The 13172-nt window shown below is 44.7% G+C and overlaps 1 protein-coding gene across 1 annotated transcript in view; it reads right to left on the bottom strand.

The window, feature by feature from the left end:
* PDE8B (phosphodiesterase 8B) overlaps positions 1–12704 on the bottom strand; it is a 91251-nt gene extending 78547 nt beyond the window's left edge. Inside the window, exon 1 of the mRNA XM_006027085.3 lies at positions 12652–12704. Within this exon, the coding sequence (XP_006027147.1) occupies positions 12652–12684 (33 nt within the window). The 5' untranslated portion in view covers positions 12685–12704. The remainder of the gene's footprint in view (positions 1–12651) is intronic.
* Positions 12705–13172: the final 468 nt, after the last annotated feature.

Raw genomic sequence — 13172 nt, 5'->3', positions numbered from 1 at the left:
CAGCAGGATCAGTTGTGTGTTTATGGACCGCTCAAATGAAAAAGATGGTAGATTTGGACTCTTTGCTGGTTGTAATATAAAAGCTGAATGGATGTCATATGAAATGTATCTTAGGAAAAGTTAGAGTCAACTTCAGTTCCACAACAACTACTTCTTGTGTAAAATTAATTCCTTTATAGATGTCAGAGTTCATAGGAAATATTTTTTAGAATCGCCTTGCTATACTTATCATCAGTTTAAAAATTATACAGTCAGTAACATAGGTCTTCTATATCCTCTCTTCTGCTATTTGAACATATTTATTATAGTTAATCACTAACTAGGCTATACTTTGCTACAGATGAAAAAGATTACTTAAGGTTAAACACACTATAAAGAGGAAAGGACTCAAGGAATCTTAGACTTACCAAAAATGTTCAAATTGCACAGTAAGAAATTTAGTACCTTGAAAAATGTCATATAGAGGGCAAAATGCTGTGTGTTGCATACACAGTAAATTAACCCACTGAGTTCACTGGGACAACCTATCCAAGTAAAGTACACAGGATTTGACCCAAAATATCTATGAGAAAGGTCAACAGATTTGTATCTGTCTTACTCTATGTGGTCATGGTGTCACCATGCGAAATTCAACACATTGACTAGAAGCTAGCCAAGGTCACCCTACTTTTGCCTCATGTCAAACTGTCTAGACTGATGCATTCCAAACGATAAGTGATTAATGTTATTGTAGCAGCAATGTAATTCAATATTTTATTAACTTGGCAAGACAGGTATATGTTAGTACATCTCTATCTTAATATGAATACCTAGAAATGACCATTTACCATAGCATCTCAGTAAACAAAACCAGCTGGATTTGAATTAGCGTGCTTTTCACACAAGGGATTGGACAAATTCTTGTGTAGCCCAGGTAACTCAGGTATATACTCCCCTTTTCCAATTGAAGGGAATTGTTAGCTGGCAGGTGTGCTGTGGGGGAACTGCAGACCGCTTAGTTTCCGTCTGTCCCTATAGAACCAGGCCAGGACAGTCAGGGGACTTAACTATATACAAATCTATTTACATTAACTTATCACAAGAAAAAGAAACATGAATATAAACATAGGTACTATATTTATTTATTTATAGGATAATCTAAACAAATAACATAAACAATATCCTCTGGGTAAATGCTACAAAACCTTACACCAGTGCTCCAGATACTGGTAAGTATCTGATCTGAAACTGATAAATCCCAAAATAAACATAGATAGCCAACAGATAAACTATAGATAAGTATGGGTGAACAATAAATAAGCCACAAATAAATACAAATAAATAACAGGTGAAATAATAGCAACAGGGGGTCCCAGCAGAGCCCTAGGACTCTACTCATCTACTAATTTACAAACATGAGAGTTCACAAAATATAAGGCATGCCATCATACAACTTATGGCAAGAACACCAAAGAAAAACTTAATCCCAAGGGGAAACCCCAACGCCCTTGGGCTTTTCCCACACCCTACAAGGAAGCTGGTAACTTCAGGGGGGCCGTCCCAGTGGACCTCCACTTTCAGGAGCCTTTAACTAATCGGAGGGATTCCCCGCTTCCCCTGTGGGAATCCTCTTTTCCCTGCAACTCATGGCTCCCAGGCCTGGAAAGTGGCCCTTGTCCTCTGCGCCAGGCTGCTCTCTCGCCTGCAGTGGGCTTTGGGGTGGGGGGGGTTGCTGTCATGTGGAACAGGGCTTCTCTATGCAGGGCTCCTGGGGTCTCTGGCTCAGCCCTGTCTGTTGGCTCAGTAGCCTGAGCACCGTCTGGCTCCCTGGACTCAACCTTTTGCTATGGGTTGGAGGCCTGGGCTGCCTCATGCAGCACCAGGCTCCGTCTGTTCCCGGACCCTCTGTGCAGTGAGCTCCCAGCCTTGTTATGGGGGTTGAGGACCTGAGCCGCCCAAGCGCTCCAAAGGTCCTACTCTGTGCACCGACCTGTGCACGTATCTCTGGCCACACACCAGAGGCTGCAGACCCAAGCCGCCTCATGCAGCTCCCAGGGTCTGGACGCTGTGCTGTACACCGAGAGCCTAGCTGCTGGAGCCATCTGCTGTTCCCTGCTGATGGAAGTCTTCAGGGGCGCTTCTGGGCTACTGCTTCACCCCGCTGACCAGCTCTCCTCAGCTCTTCTAAGCCCCGCTTTTCTCTCTTCTCTTCTTTCCAGATGTGTTCCCCTCCTGCTGGGCATGCAGATCCTTTTATATTCTCCAGGGATCTGCCCCTGAAGTCTTCCAGACCTGAGTGGTACAGTCTTCAATCAGGTCCGGGGGAGTGGGGGAGAGCTCCTCTTCCCCTCGCATCAGGAAAGGGGCATGACTTAATGACTTTTGCTGTCTCCTGATTGGTGGATGGGCTCCACCAATCAAAACAGCAAGATTTCAAGCCTGGGACTCAACCCAAGCTAGGAAAGGCAAGCCTGCTCCACTTGGAAGAAAGGTGCATCAGCAGCTATTGAACATGGAAGTTGGGGGTACAGCCTCTGAATCAGAATTTCCTGGACTTAAAATGCTGGAGGCTGCAAGTGAGAAAGAAACAGGGGAAGAAACCATGGTCATACCCTGTTCACTCTCCCTTTCAACATCCACTCTGGATGTTGGATTTATGGCCTAACCCAGTAAATGGCAGTTCTTATATTCTAACATTACTTACTTGGAACAGAGATGATCTGAAATTGATGGTCTACACAGAGACACACTCTTGGGGACTGGCTGCAAACACTATACTTTTGCTTTTATCCAACAACAGTTGTAGCCATTGCAGCAATATGCATGCTTCCTTCTGTCAACCGGACCCAAGCGCAAGTAGCCAGCACCCTTCCCTGTTCCCTACTTTTTCCTAATTACAGGAGTAACTAATGAAACTGCAGTTGACAGGATGCTAACCTGGAGATACAGGATCAAATCAAATTAATTTTTTTCTGTTATCATTAGGTTAATCTTGTTCTTGGTTAGCTAAGTGGCATGCAATTAGGACATTTTTACAGTGCTACATATTCTTGATTTTCCCCCTTTGGAGACGATAAGTTATACAGTTTGGCAAAAGGCAGGGCAAGATGACACCTTAGAGACTAACTGGTTCAGACAGGCATATGCTTTTTTCAGTAACAATCTACTAAATCAGATGCTATTTATAATCTCTTGTAGGTGTGGCAAAGTGGGGGTCCCTGACTTGCCACAGGGCTAGTTTCCCCACCTGCCTCTGGGCACATCACCCACCTCTCGCCTGCCATGCCTTGATGGAACATAAATGAGTGTTAATTAGGTGGGAGGCTGCCCATTTTACACCCCAATATTGTGGGGGGGCTATCCGTAGCTCCATTCCACCTCTACACCACAGTCCAAGCCTCACAGATGGCATCTCAGGCAACTGGCTCAACCGTCCTCTTTGCCCATTAGCTGTGACCCCAATCATGGGACCTTCGGCTTCCATATAAGCTCTGGCCCCGTCTCAGGCCAGTCAGGACCCTGAGCTTCTTTGCTTATCATTGGTGTCCCTCGCAGTGGGCCCCTGGCACTTTTGATCCTTCCAGTCCTGGCCCCAGCATTGACTAGTCAAGACCCTCGGTTGGGTTTACGCCTCCTGCCTGCACTTAGGGATCAGGGTCCCCCATCTTTGAACATGCATCTCCTCAGGTGCCAGAAGGATGAACTTGAACATTTGAGGCAATGTTGGATTTCTTCATCAATTTCAGCCTTCTGTGAGAGAGGGCTTCTGAGGCACAGGAAATACTCAGAGTCACACCGTAAATCTGAATTACCAGAGCGGAGAACTTCCAATTAAGAGCTTGTGGATGGGGGACCTTAGTTTGCTGAACATTAAGCGACAGTCCCATTTTTTTGGAAGTTCTGGTAAAGATGTCAATGATTGCCTGAAGATCTGGTTCTGAGTGAGCATACATTACAGCATCATCAACGTACTGAAGCTCGATGATTGTGGTCAGGGTGGCCTTGGTTTTGATTCAGAGTCAACTGGCATTAAACAGTTTACCATACATTCAATAGTGTAGTTCCGCTTCAACTGGAAGCTTGTTGGTGGTTAGATGTGGTAAGGAACATCGAGAAGAGTGTTAGAGCAATGACACAGCCTTGCTTAACTCCCATCTTAACCTCAAAGGGATCTGTGATAGATCCATTACTGAGAACCACTGCTCGCATACCATCATGAAACAGACAAAGAATGGCGATGAATTTTAGTGGGCATCTGTACCTCAGAAGGATCCTCCACAGCACTTCTCAACTGACAGTCAAAGGCTTTCATGAGGTCAAAGAAGGCCAAGTGGAGAGGTTTTTTGTTGTTCCTGCAATTTGTCCTGAAGTTGGTGAACAGTGACAATCATGTCAGTTGTCCCTCTTGATGTCCTAAACCCACCTTGAGATTCCAGGAGGAGCTCTTCAGCAAGTGGAAGAAGACAGTTCAGGAGGGTTCCCACAATCATCTTTCCTGTTGTGGACACCAAGGAGATCCCTCTGTAATTTCCACAGTCATATCTGTCTCCTTTCTTGAAGATTGTCATGATCATGGTGTCTGAGGTCATCTGGGATTTCCTTATCATTCCAGATCCTTAAGATGAGGACTTGGAGCTGTGACGTGAGTTCCTCTCCTCCCTGCTTGAAGATTTCAGCAGGGATTCTATACACTCCAGATGACTTGTCATTCGTCATCTGCTTGATGGCTTTCCTCACCTCGTCAAGCCTTGGAGGAATTCCAAGATAGTCTCTGACTGGGTGTTGCAGGACGGAGTTGAGAACAGTCTCAACTGAGAAGGTCTTCAAAATGCTCCTTCCAGTGGGCTTAATGGCTCTCCTTTCCTTGATCAGGTCTCTTCCATCCTTAGGTCTCAAGGAGGTTGGACCCTGAGTGCTTGGACCATAGATGGCTTCAGTGTCACCAAAGAAGCCACATATATCATGGATGTCAGCAAGATATCAAATTTCCTTCACTCTGGCTTTCCACCATCTGTTCATGTTAGGGGTCCTTCCTTGGACCTCTGCCTTGGCTTGTTGGTGATTCAATTTCTTTAGTGTCCTGGGAGAGAATGGGGGGAAGGACCCCGAACTAAAAGGGAAAGTCACTGGGAACAGAATAAACAGGAAGGAAAGGAAACAAACATAAAAGTTAAAGCAAGAAAAAACCACTTACCCACAGCAGGAGCCGTGGCGCAGCTGGAATGGGGAGAGAAGCCCATGCGGCTCGTTAGTCGCGTCTTTATCCAGCTGAGGCTGGCCGATGATGTCACCAGCAATCACTGGCCGGTGAGAATAAAAATGGCTGCTGGCGGAGAAAACAGGGAGGGGAGAGCGGACCCGAGGAGGGCACGGCTACAGGGCACCTCCCGGGAGTCCCTCAGGGAGGAAGGAGCCAGACAAGGACAAGGAGCCAGAGGAGACACCAGATGCTGACCCTGGCAGTGGCGGCAGGGAACGGCTCAACAGTGTGAGAAACGAGCCAGAAGTAACCTCTGCAGTCAGCAAAGACAGCAAACCCAGAGGAAACAGAGAGAGAGACATGAAGACCCACTCCATAACAGGTGGGAGCATCGGGGCCAGTTGGGAGAAGGAGTAATCTTCCCCCTTGGGAGAGTCTCGGCAGGAGCAGCGGGAAGGGCTGCGAAGAAACAGAGAACCTGCCCTGATTATAGAGAATAACCAGGCAAACATGGAGGGGCTACGAAGCACCCAGATCGGGACACCCCAGAAGGGAGAAAAGTGGGGCAGCACAGGGCCCCGGGAAGAATTGGAAAGAGGGGAAAAGGCAACCCAAGCAGGAGGCCACGGGTACATGGCCCTGGGTAGGGGTCATCCCCTAGACAGGTCTTAGGGAACGAGGCACCCGGTACCCTGAGGTAAGGGACCAGATAAAGGGGCTACCCAGATTCCCTGCGATACCGTAAAGTGTTATTTTGTGTTTTCCTTTTTGTGTTTCCCCGTGTGAAGGGGTTGAGGGACAGGAGTGGCTGATACAGATAAGGTAATCGATACAAGGCCTGTAGGGGCATCACAGTTGGGTTCAGATCATAGTGAGATAGTTCACTCTAGAGAGAGAGAGCAGGCTTCACAACTGGGATCTCCAAACGCAGACAACCCGGAGCAGAGTAAGCAAACCGACCTCAAGGGCCAGTACCCAGGACGGGAAGGGACTCGAAAGGCCCCACAACAGTACAAGAGTGGGAATGTGGCCAGGAAGACCAGGTGATCCATCAAGGTGGCGTAAGGTCAGGGTGTAGGGGTGATGGAGCCCCGTAAGTGACTGTCGGGCAGACCTCGTGCCGCAGGGGGGCCCCAGGTAGTCACCCCACTACTGTGAAACATTCAAAGTTGTGGCAGGCAAGATTGGGGAGGACTACTCGAGGAGTAAACATCTACTCGGCAATGTACGGAAGTCTGTAAGGCGTACAGCACCAATCACTCGAACGAAAGCTGCGCGGGATTGGGTGTTCGAGGCCCAGCGGTCACATTTTGCTTGGAGTTGTTGCTAAGCACAAAAGGCCTTGTGCTTGTGGTTGACCAGGAGATCTGAGCATTGATCATTCTCATCAAACCAGTCTTGGTGTTTCCTAGTGTATTGCCATCTGCTGTCCCCACCATATCCTGATGGTGCTGCTGTTACTTGGTCCATGACTGCTTATTTGTCAGAGTTACCCCTGCTTATTTCACAGCTAACCTTCCGTGAAGGTCATTCTACTATCTGCCACCTGTGGATGCACTGGGTAACAGCACAACTCTGCCAGCAGGTTTGACATTGTACATACATAATAGATTATAGACTTTTTAAAGCAGGGACTAAGGTGTAAAACTAGGGACCATAGGTGGGTACAAACATGGAGGCCTATAAGGAAATAATGAGAAAATAATGATAATCAGCAGTCACAATATATCCATTGCTTAACCATTGCTATGTCCCTGTGAGCCTCACAGAGAGAAGAGTTTTATAAAGAAAAACCAAGTAGCTTTGAGGAGGGGGCTTCTTTCATACACAAGAGTTGGCATGGGAGAAAGGACAGACACTCATGAGAAAATTTCAGAAATGGGCAAATTAAAGCTGGTGCAGTAGAAGTGGGAACACGCATCTCACCAGTCTGCAAGAGATGATAGACCATGAAGACTGTACAAGTGGGATGAATAGGTTTGTGGGACTACAACGGCAAAAGGGGAGTGAATCGGTGAAGTGATAAGTAACTTCTTTTTTTTCCTAACTCACCGGTGACTGGAGTTCAAGATGTGCTGTCCATATACACATTCTTGTGGACATAAATGTGCCACAATTGCTCAAGCTTGGAGAATTTGTTGCTTTAGCAATAGTAATTTGTACATCTGTCCTGTCTATCCTCATATGTCAAAGCTGAGGACAAAGGATATTTCATGCTTCACATGCATAATTTTCTTCTCACCACAGAAGCCCTGAGTGCCAGGGACTGAGGAAAAAGAAATAAAGGGTAAGACTTTGAATGTGCATGTTGATAACACATCTCACAGAATTCCTGTTATTGTCCATATTGCTCATTCCATTGTGGGTGACTTCAAACAAGTACCCATATTGCCTGGGGGAGTGTTTCCAAGTTGTACACAAATGAATGAAGGATAGCTTTAGCAAAACACATTATCTTTTTGGAAGGCCTTGACAACAGCATAGTGCTTGATGAAGGTATGTTTGGAGCACCTAGTGGCTGCCCTGTATATATTTGGAGCGGAGACAATCTGAAGGGATTCCTCCAAGTTGCCTGGGCTCTGGTGGAGTGGGCCCTGATCAGCATTGGTAGAGCCACTGTAGGAATTCTGCATCAATTTGTGACATGAGAGGTCTAATTAGACACTTTGGAGGCAAAAATCACTGTGCCTTTTGATCTTCCAGTAATAAAAAGGAATAGTTGAAGAGATTTCTGGAAAAGCTTAGTTCTGTGTACATAAAAAGAACAAGACTCTCCTCATGTCAAGCATAGGAAGAAATGCCTCTGTTTCTGAGACCTGGGGGAAAAAGGTTTGAAAGGTGATGGTGATATTCTGACTAAGATGAAATTCTGAGGCAACTTTGGATAAGAAACATGAAGTGAATTCGGAGAAAGACCTCTTCCAGGAAATTTCAGTACAACAAAATCCTCCATCAATGCTGGGATCTCACCCTCACTTTTTGTGAAAGCACAGCCACTTGAAAGGCCACCTTTACAGGTAAGCCTTCATAGACAGTAATAAATAGGTGGTCATTGACTCAAGAAGGCAGTGAGAATTAATTTTGGTTCATGAGGAACCAGGGCCTGCACTGGAGAGAAAATCTTAGTCAAGCTCTTTGGGAACTTCAGCACTGTGAGGTGGAAGAAGATTGACTGACCCTCCATGAGTGGGTGGGAAGCTGATATAGCAATGAGATGCACTTTGACAGTGCTGAGGGACAGGCAACCACATTTCAGGTATTTAAGATGGCTGGTCTGGAGACATTGTGGGGAGAAAATATTTTTCATGGCAGGCCTAAAACCTAGTTCATTTATCCAGGTAAGCCTGCTGCATTTTCCCTCTAGTCCAGGAACACTGGAAATCTTGGGGCTCCTCAATGATTTACAAAGAAAGGAATAGGTGCATAATCCCTTAAAGCAGGAGTGTCAAAGATCCAGATTGTGTTGTCTAGCCAGTGGTGTTCCTGGAGGGACAGGGAATTTGGAAGCAGAATGAGCTGGGGCAGGGCCCAACACTGAAATCCCGAGTAAGAAGCCCTGTTGGAGGACCTGTTTCAGTGTCAGTGAGGGAGGACAGCTGCATTAACCCTTGCAGATCCCCGATTCTGCTCACCCTGCCATTAGGGCTAGGGACAGACATTCAAAAAGCTAGAGCCTGAATCGATTCAGTCTTTGCAGGTTAGTCTGATTTGCCCAGATTGAATCAGTTTGCAACTGCACAGACATTCTGTCCAGACTGAGGAAACGCCAGCACATGCCTGCAGTTGCTCAGGCCAGGATCCAAAGAGCCCTGGCATTAGATGTGAGTGAACTGGCCAGGGAGAGGTTTAATTCCCCCGCCCCTTGTCCCACTGGCATGGACCTGGACTGAGGTCTGCCTGGCGCTCCCCCCTTGCAGCTGCTTGAACAGTATAAAGGAATATGTAATATGCATTGTCCACAAGAAACACTGGAGTATAGTAAAGCACTGGAACAGGCTACCCAGAGGGGTTGTGGCATCTCCATCTTTAGAAGTCTTTAAGACCCAAGTAGACAAAGCCTTGGCTAGGATGATCTAGTTCGGGTTTGGATTAGATGACCTCCTGAGGTCCCTTCCAACCCTAATTTTCTATAATTCTATTAAACAAAAGATTAATGCAAATATGGTCTAAACTATAGAGGGACTGGCTCATTGTGCAATGTTGCTAGATTAACAGAGCATAAAATAAAACAACACAATTTGTTCCACAACTGAGATCAAGTGCAATATTCCACCCCTCCCCCCATCCCACCACTGTAAAGGTGTTAATGTACAGATATGGCTTTCTTGTATGTATCTCATTATATCATGGTTGTACTTTCTTTTGTTTGTGTGTAGAGCTGTAGATTTTTATTTCTTTTTTAAACTAAGGGCAAAATACCATCCAGAGCTGAACAGTAACAAGAAAAGTCTAAAAGGGTTTGTGGATTGACATTTTTTACCTCTCCTTTTTTACAAGCTGAATGCTAATTTAAAATAGATTATAACAATTACCACTGTAAATCTTTCTACAGTATTTAGAAAGACCTGATTTCTAAGGGCGCCAGAGAAACAACTTTCACATAAATATAGAAAATACGCTTTAACTTGTTAATATTTTCTTGCTCTTCTTAATGTAAACTATCAAAGTCTGAAGAACATTTTTTCCTGAAGGGTTCCACATATTTATATTAAAATTCCTCACAAAAACAAAGACACTGTTCTACTACCACAGCTAGTTAGTTCCATGGGCCTAATAAAAACATGAAGGAACTATTTAATTAGGCCAAAGAATTATTTAAATTATTACATTAGATATTGAATACAATAATCTAAAGTTTCAGGGTTTTATAGTAAATAAAAATTCAAATCTGCACAGCATATAGAAATTCTTCCATAAGTCCTTCATTTTCTTGTATGAACTCTTATGCTTTCCTTCTTGCTGCACGTTAAAATACTGACCCCACAATTCTGTATGTCAAATGCTGAAAGAAAAAACAAATTATCCTTGTATTTTTTAGAGCAGTATTTCAGAGCAAGATAAAACCAATGTTACAGTATTTCAATGGACAGTATATATTTTTATAAACTTTTAAAAGTTACATTCTCTATAACTGGATCCTCTAAGAACATATTTACAAGCCAGAACTTAATTTTTGGCATCTACTAGGGGTATGCAAATCAGGCTATATTCGATTTGGATTCAACTGGAATTGGGGACTGTGATTTGATTCATTGATTTGCACTGTCCCAATTCGATTCGGCCAAATCTGAATCTGAAGATTCAATGCCGATTCGGAGAATCAGCAATTCGGCCATAGACACAGCTTTAAATGTTTTTTCTACATACCTTGAGGTACCAGGTGTGGCTTGTGAATGCTGCGATGGTGGGCTGTGATGATGAGGTGGATGAAGCATCCACAGGAGCATGGGGGGGCCCCACCGTGGGCTTGGTGGCAAACCTGGAAGTGGACCAAAAGTACTTCCGGTCCACTTTTGGGTCTGCTGCTGAGCACACAGGCCCCCTCCCTCTCGTGCTCTCCCGGCTCAGTGATCAGCCATGGGGGGGACCCCGGGTGCCCCCCCAGACCCAGGAGGCACCAGTCTCCAAGCTGGGGGGTTGAGGGGGGGGTCCCCCAGTTCTGGTGCACTGCTGGATCTGCTGCCAAGCATGCTGGGGATCCCCCTCCACTCCTGTGTGATGCTCCATCTGCCCCAGCGTCTCAGCATTCACGAACAATCTGTTACCCTGAGGTATATAGAAAACACATTTAAAATTGTGTCTGTCCGAATCATCGAATCTTTCCGAACCTCTCCAAATCAATTCGGAGGGTTCCGATTCGATTCAGAGAGATTAAAAGGTTTCCTGATTTGATTTGGATTCAGAGATTCGGCTGCTGAATTGGGCTGAATCTCCGTCAAATCAAAACAGCAATTGAAGCTTCACACAGCCCTAGCATCTACCCTATTTATTAGTACAGAAACAAATAAACACAGAAATAGTAGCAAGTATGCTTAGGAGCTGTTGTATTATCAAGCCAAAGTTCAGTCACTATCACTAAAGCTCAGCTGATTTCTTGCACTTGTGACCTGTCAGAGCACAATTTGTTTGGCACTGTGGTGTGGGTTTCCAGCAACAGGACCAAATCAATGCGACCTTAATTCAATAATGGAGTCTTTGTAGTACTGTACCAGCACTATTTAGAAAAAGCAATTGTTGGTTGGTAAAAACCAATCCAGGAACTTGTAAATGGAATTTACATTTCGTATATCATTACACATTCATATCTTGTGCATTTTATAGCATGTGGACATTCAAAATGATCAAAAGACTCTTTACCTTAAATGAGGATTCATGCTGGTATTGTAGTTCAATCCTGAGCACATGACAATCACAATGTCTAACCATCATTTCAGTTAAATCTGCTGGCACCTGAGCAAGTTTGACTACTGAAGAACTTTCTATAGTTTTGATTCATAGATTCATAGATGTTAGGGTCGGAAGGGACCTCAATAGATCATCGAGTCCGACCCCTAGCATAGGCAGGGAAGAGGGCTGGGTCTAGATGACCCCAGCTAGATGCCTATCTAACCTCCTCTTGAAGACGCCCAGGGTAGGGGAGAGCACCACCTCCCTTGGGAGCCCGTTCCAGACCTTGGCCACTCTAACTGTGAAGAAGTTCTTCCTAATGTCCAATCTAAATCTGCTCTCTGCTAGCTTGTGGCCATTATTTCTTGTACCCCCCGGGGGTGCCTTGGTGAATAAACCCTCACCAATTCCCTTCTGCGCCCCCGTGATGAACTTATAGGCAGCCACAAGGGCGCCTCTCAACCTTCTCTTGCGGAGGCTGAATAGGTCCAGGTTCTCTAGTCTCTCCTCATAGGGCTTGATCTGCAAGCCCTTAACCATATGAGTGGCCCTTCTCTGGACCTTCTCCAGGTTATCCGCATCCCTCTTGAAGTGCGGTGCCCAGAACTGCATGCAGTACTCCAACTGCGGTCTGGCCAGCTCCCGATAGAGGGGGAGTATCACCTCCTTGGATTGAAGCCAAGTATTCTGAAATATTGCAGCATTAATCCCACTGTTGTAGTGGGTAATTGATACAAAGAATGTCTGTAAAAGTTATGTATAACGCCTTTTCTGGCTGAATAAACTGTAAAAGAATGATTGTATACATGATATGAGATAATTTATGAAAGGAACATCATTAGTGATAGATGCCATACAAACAAAAGGTTTTCACATCTCTTTACATGATGTAGATGGCCACCTTGCCACTAGCTTTAACTGTTTTCTTACTAGGTATGGTCCAAAATTTACAGTTAGCACTTTCCAAATATTGTGAGTAGCAGTTTCAAATCTTATGATCGAAACTGGCTTCCATCAGTTAGATCTAAAATTAGAAGGAGCTGCCTTGCCAGTTTGTGGAAGGTTTGATTTACAACAGAACTTACTGTTTGTTGCTTTTCATCCATTCCCTCCAACATCTTAAGTTTTCTGGTATGAATTTAGCTTTTTCACTTTCTCATATAATTAGCTGAGGAGATTCTCCATCCTCTCCCACTGCCTGCTCTCCCTATCTCCCCTGCCACTGGAAGGAAGAATTTTTTGCACAGTCAATAGCTGAATGGTGAATCAAGGAAAGCAAGTTGAGTACTCAGCCCTGAAACAATCCTGTCACATACTGCTTACACCATCCTATTGTACACAATGCCTCTGTCTTGGTCTGTAACATAACTTAGAATATATAAGGATTATCATAGCACTACTGATGTGCATTCTAATGCCACTGGTTTGTCAGGCAACAACTTTTTAATAGTTATCCATGTGTTCAGAGTTTTTCCACAGACAAGGTTTAAAATACATCCAAAATTGAAGCTTTGTGACTTCTATGTTTTCTAATATTTATGCTAAAAATACTTAATCTCAACTATTACTAGTCCACTAAATATCTTTATTAATACAGTTAATTATG

Source organism: Alligator sinensis, unplaced genomic scaffold (genome assembly GCF_000455745.1).
Source record: "Alligator sinensis unplaced genomic scaffold, ASM45574v1 scaffold159_1, whole genome shotgun sequence".
Classification (NCBI taxonomy): Eukaryota; Metazoa; Chordata; order Crocodylia; family Alligatoridae; genus Alligator; species Alligator sinensis.
This window is presented reverse-complemented; position numbering and strand designations above follow the sequence as displayed.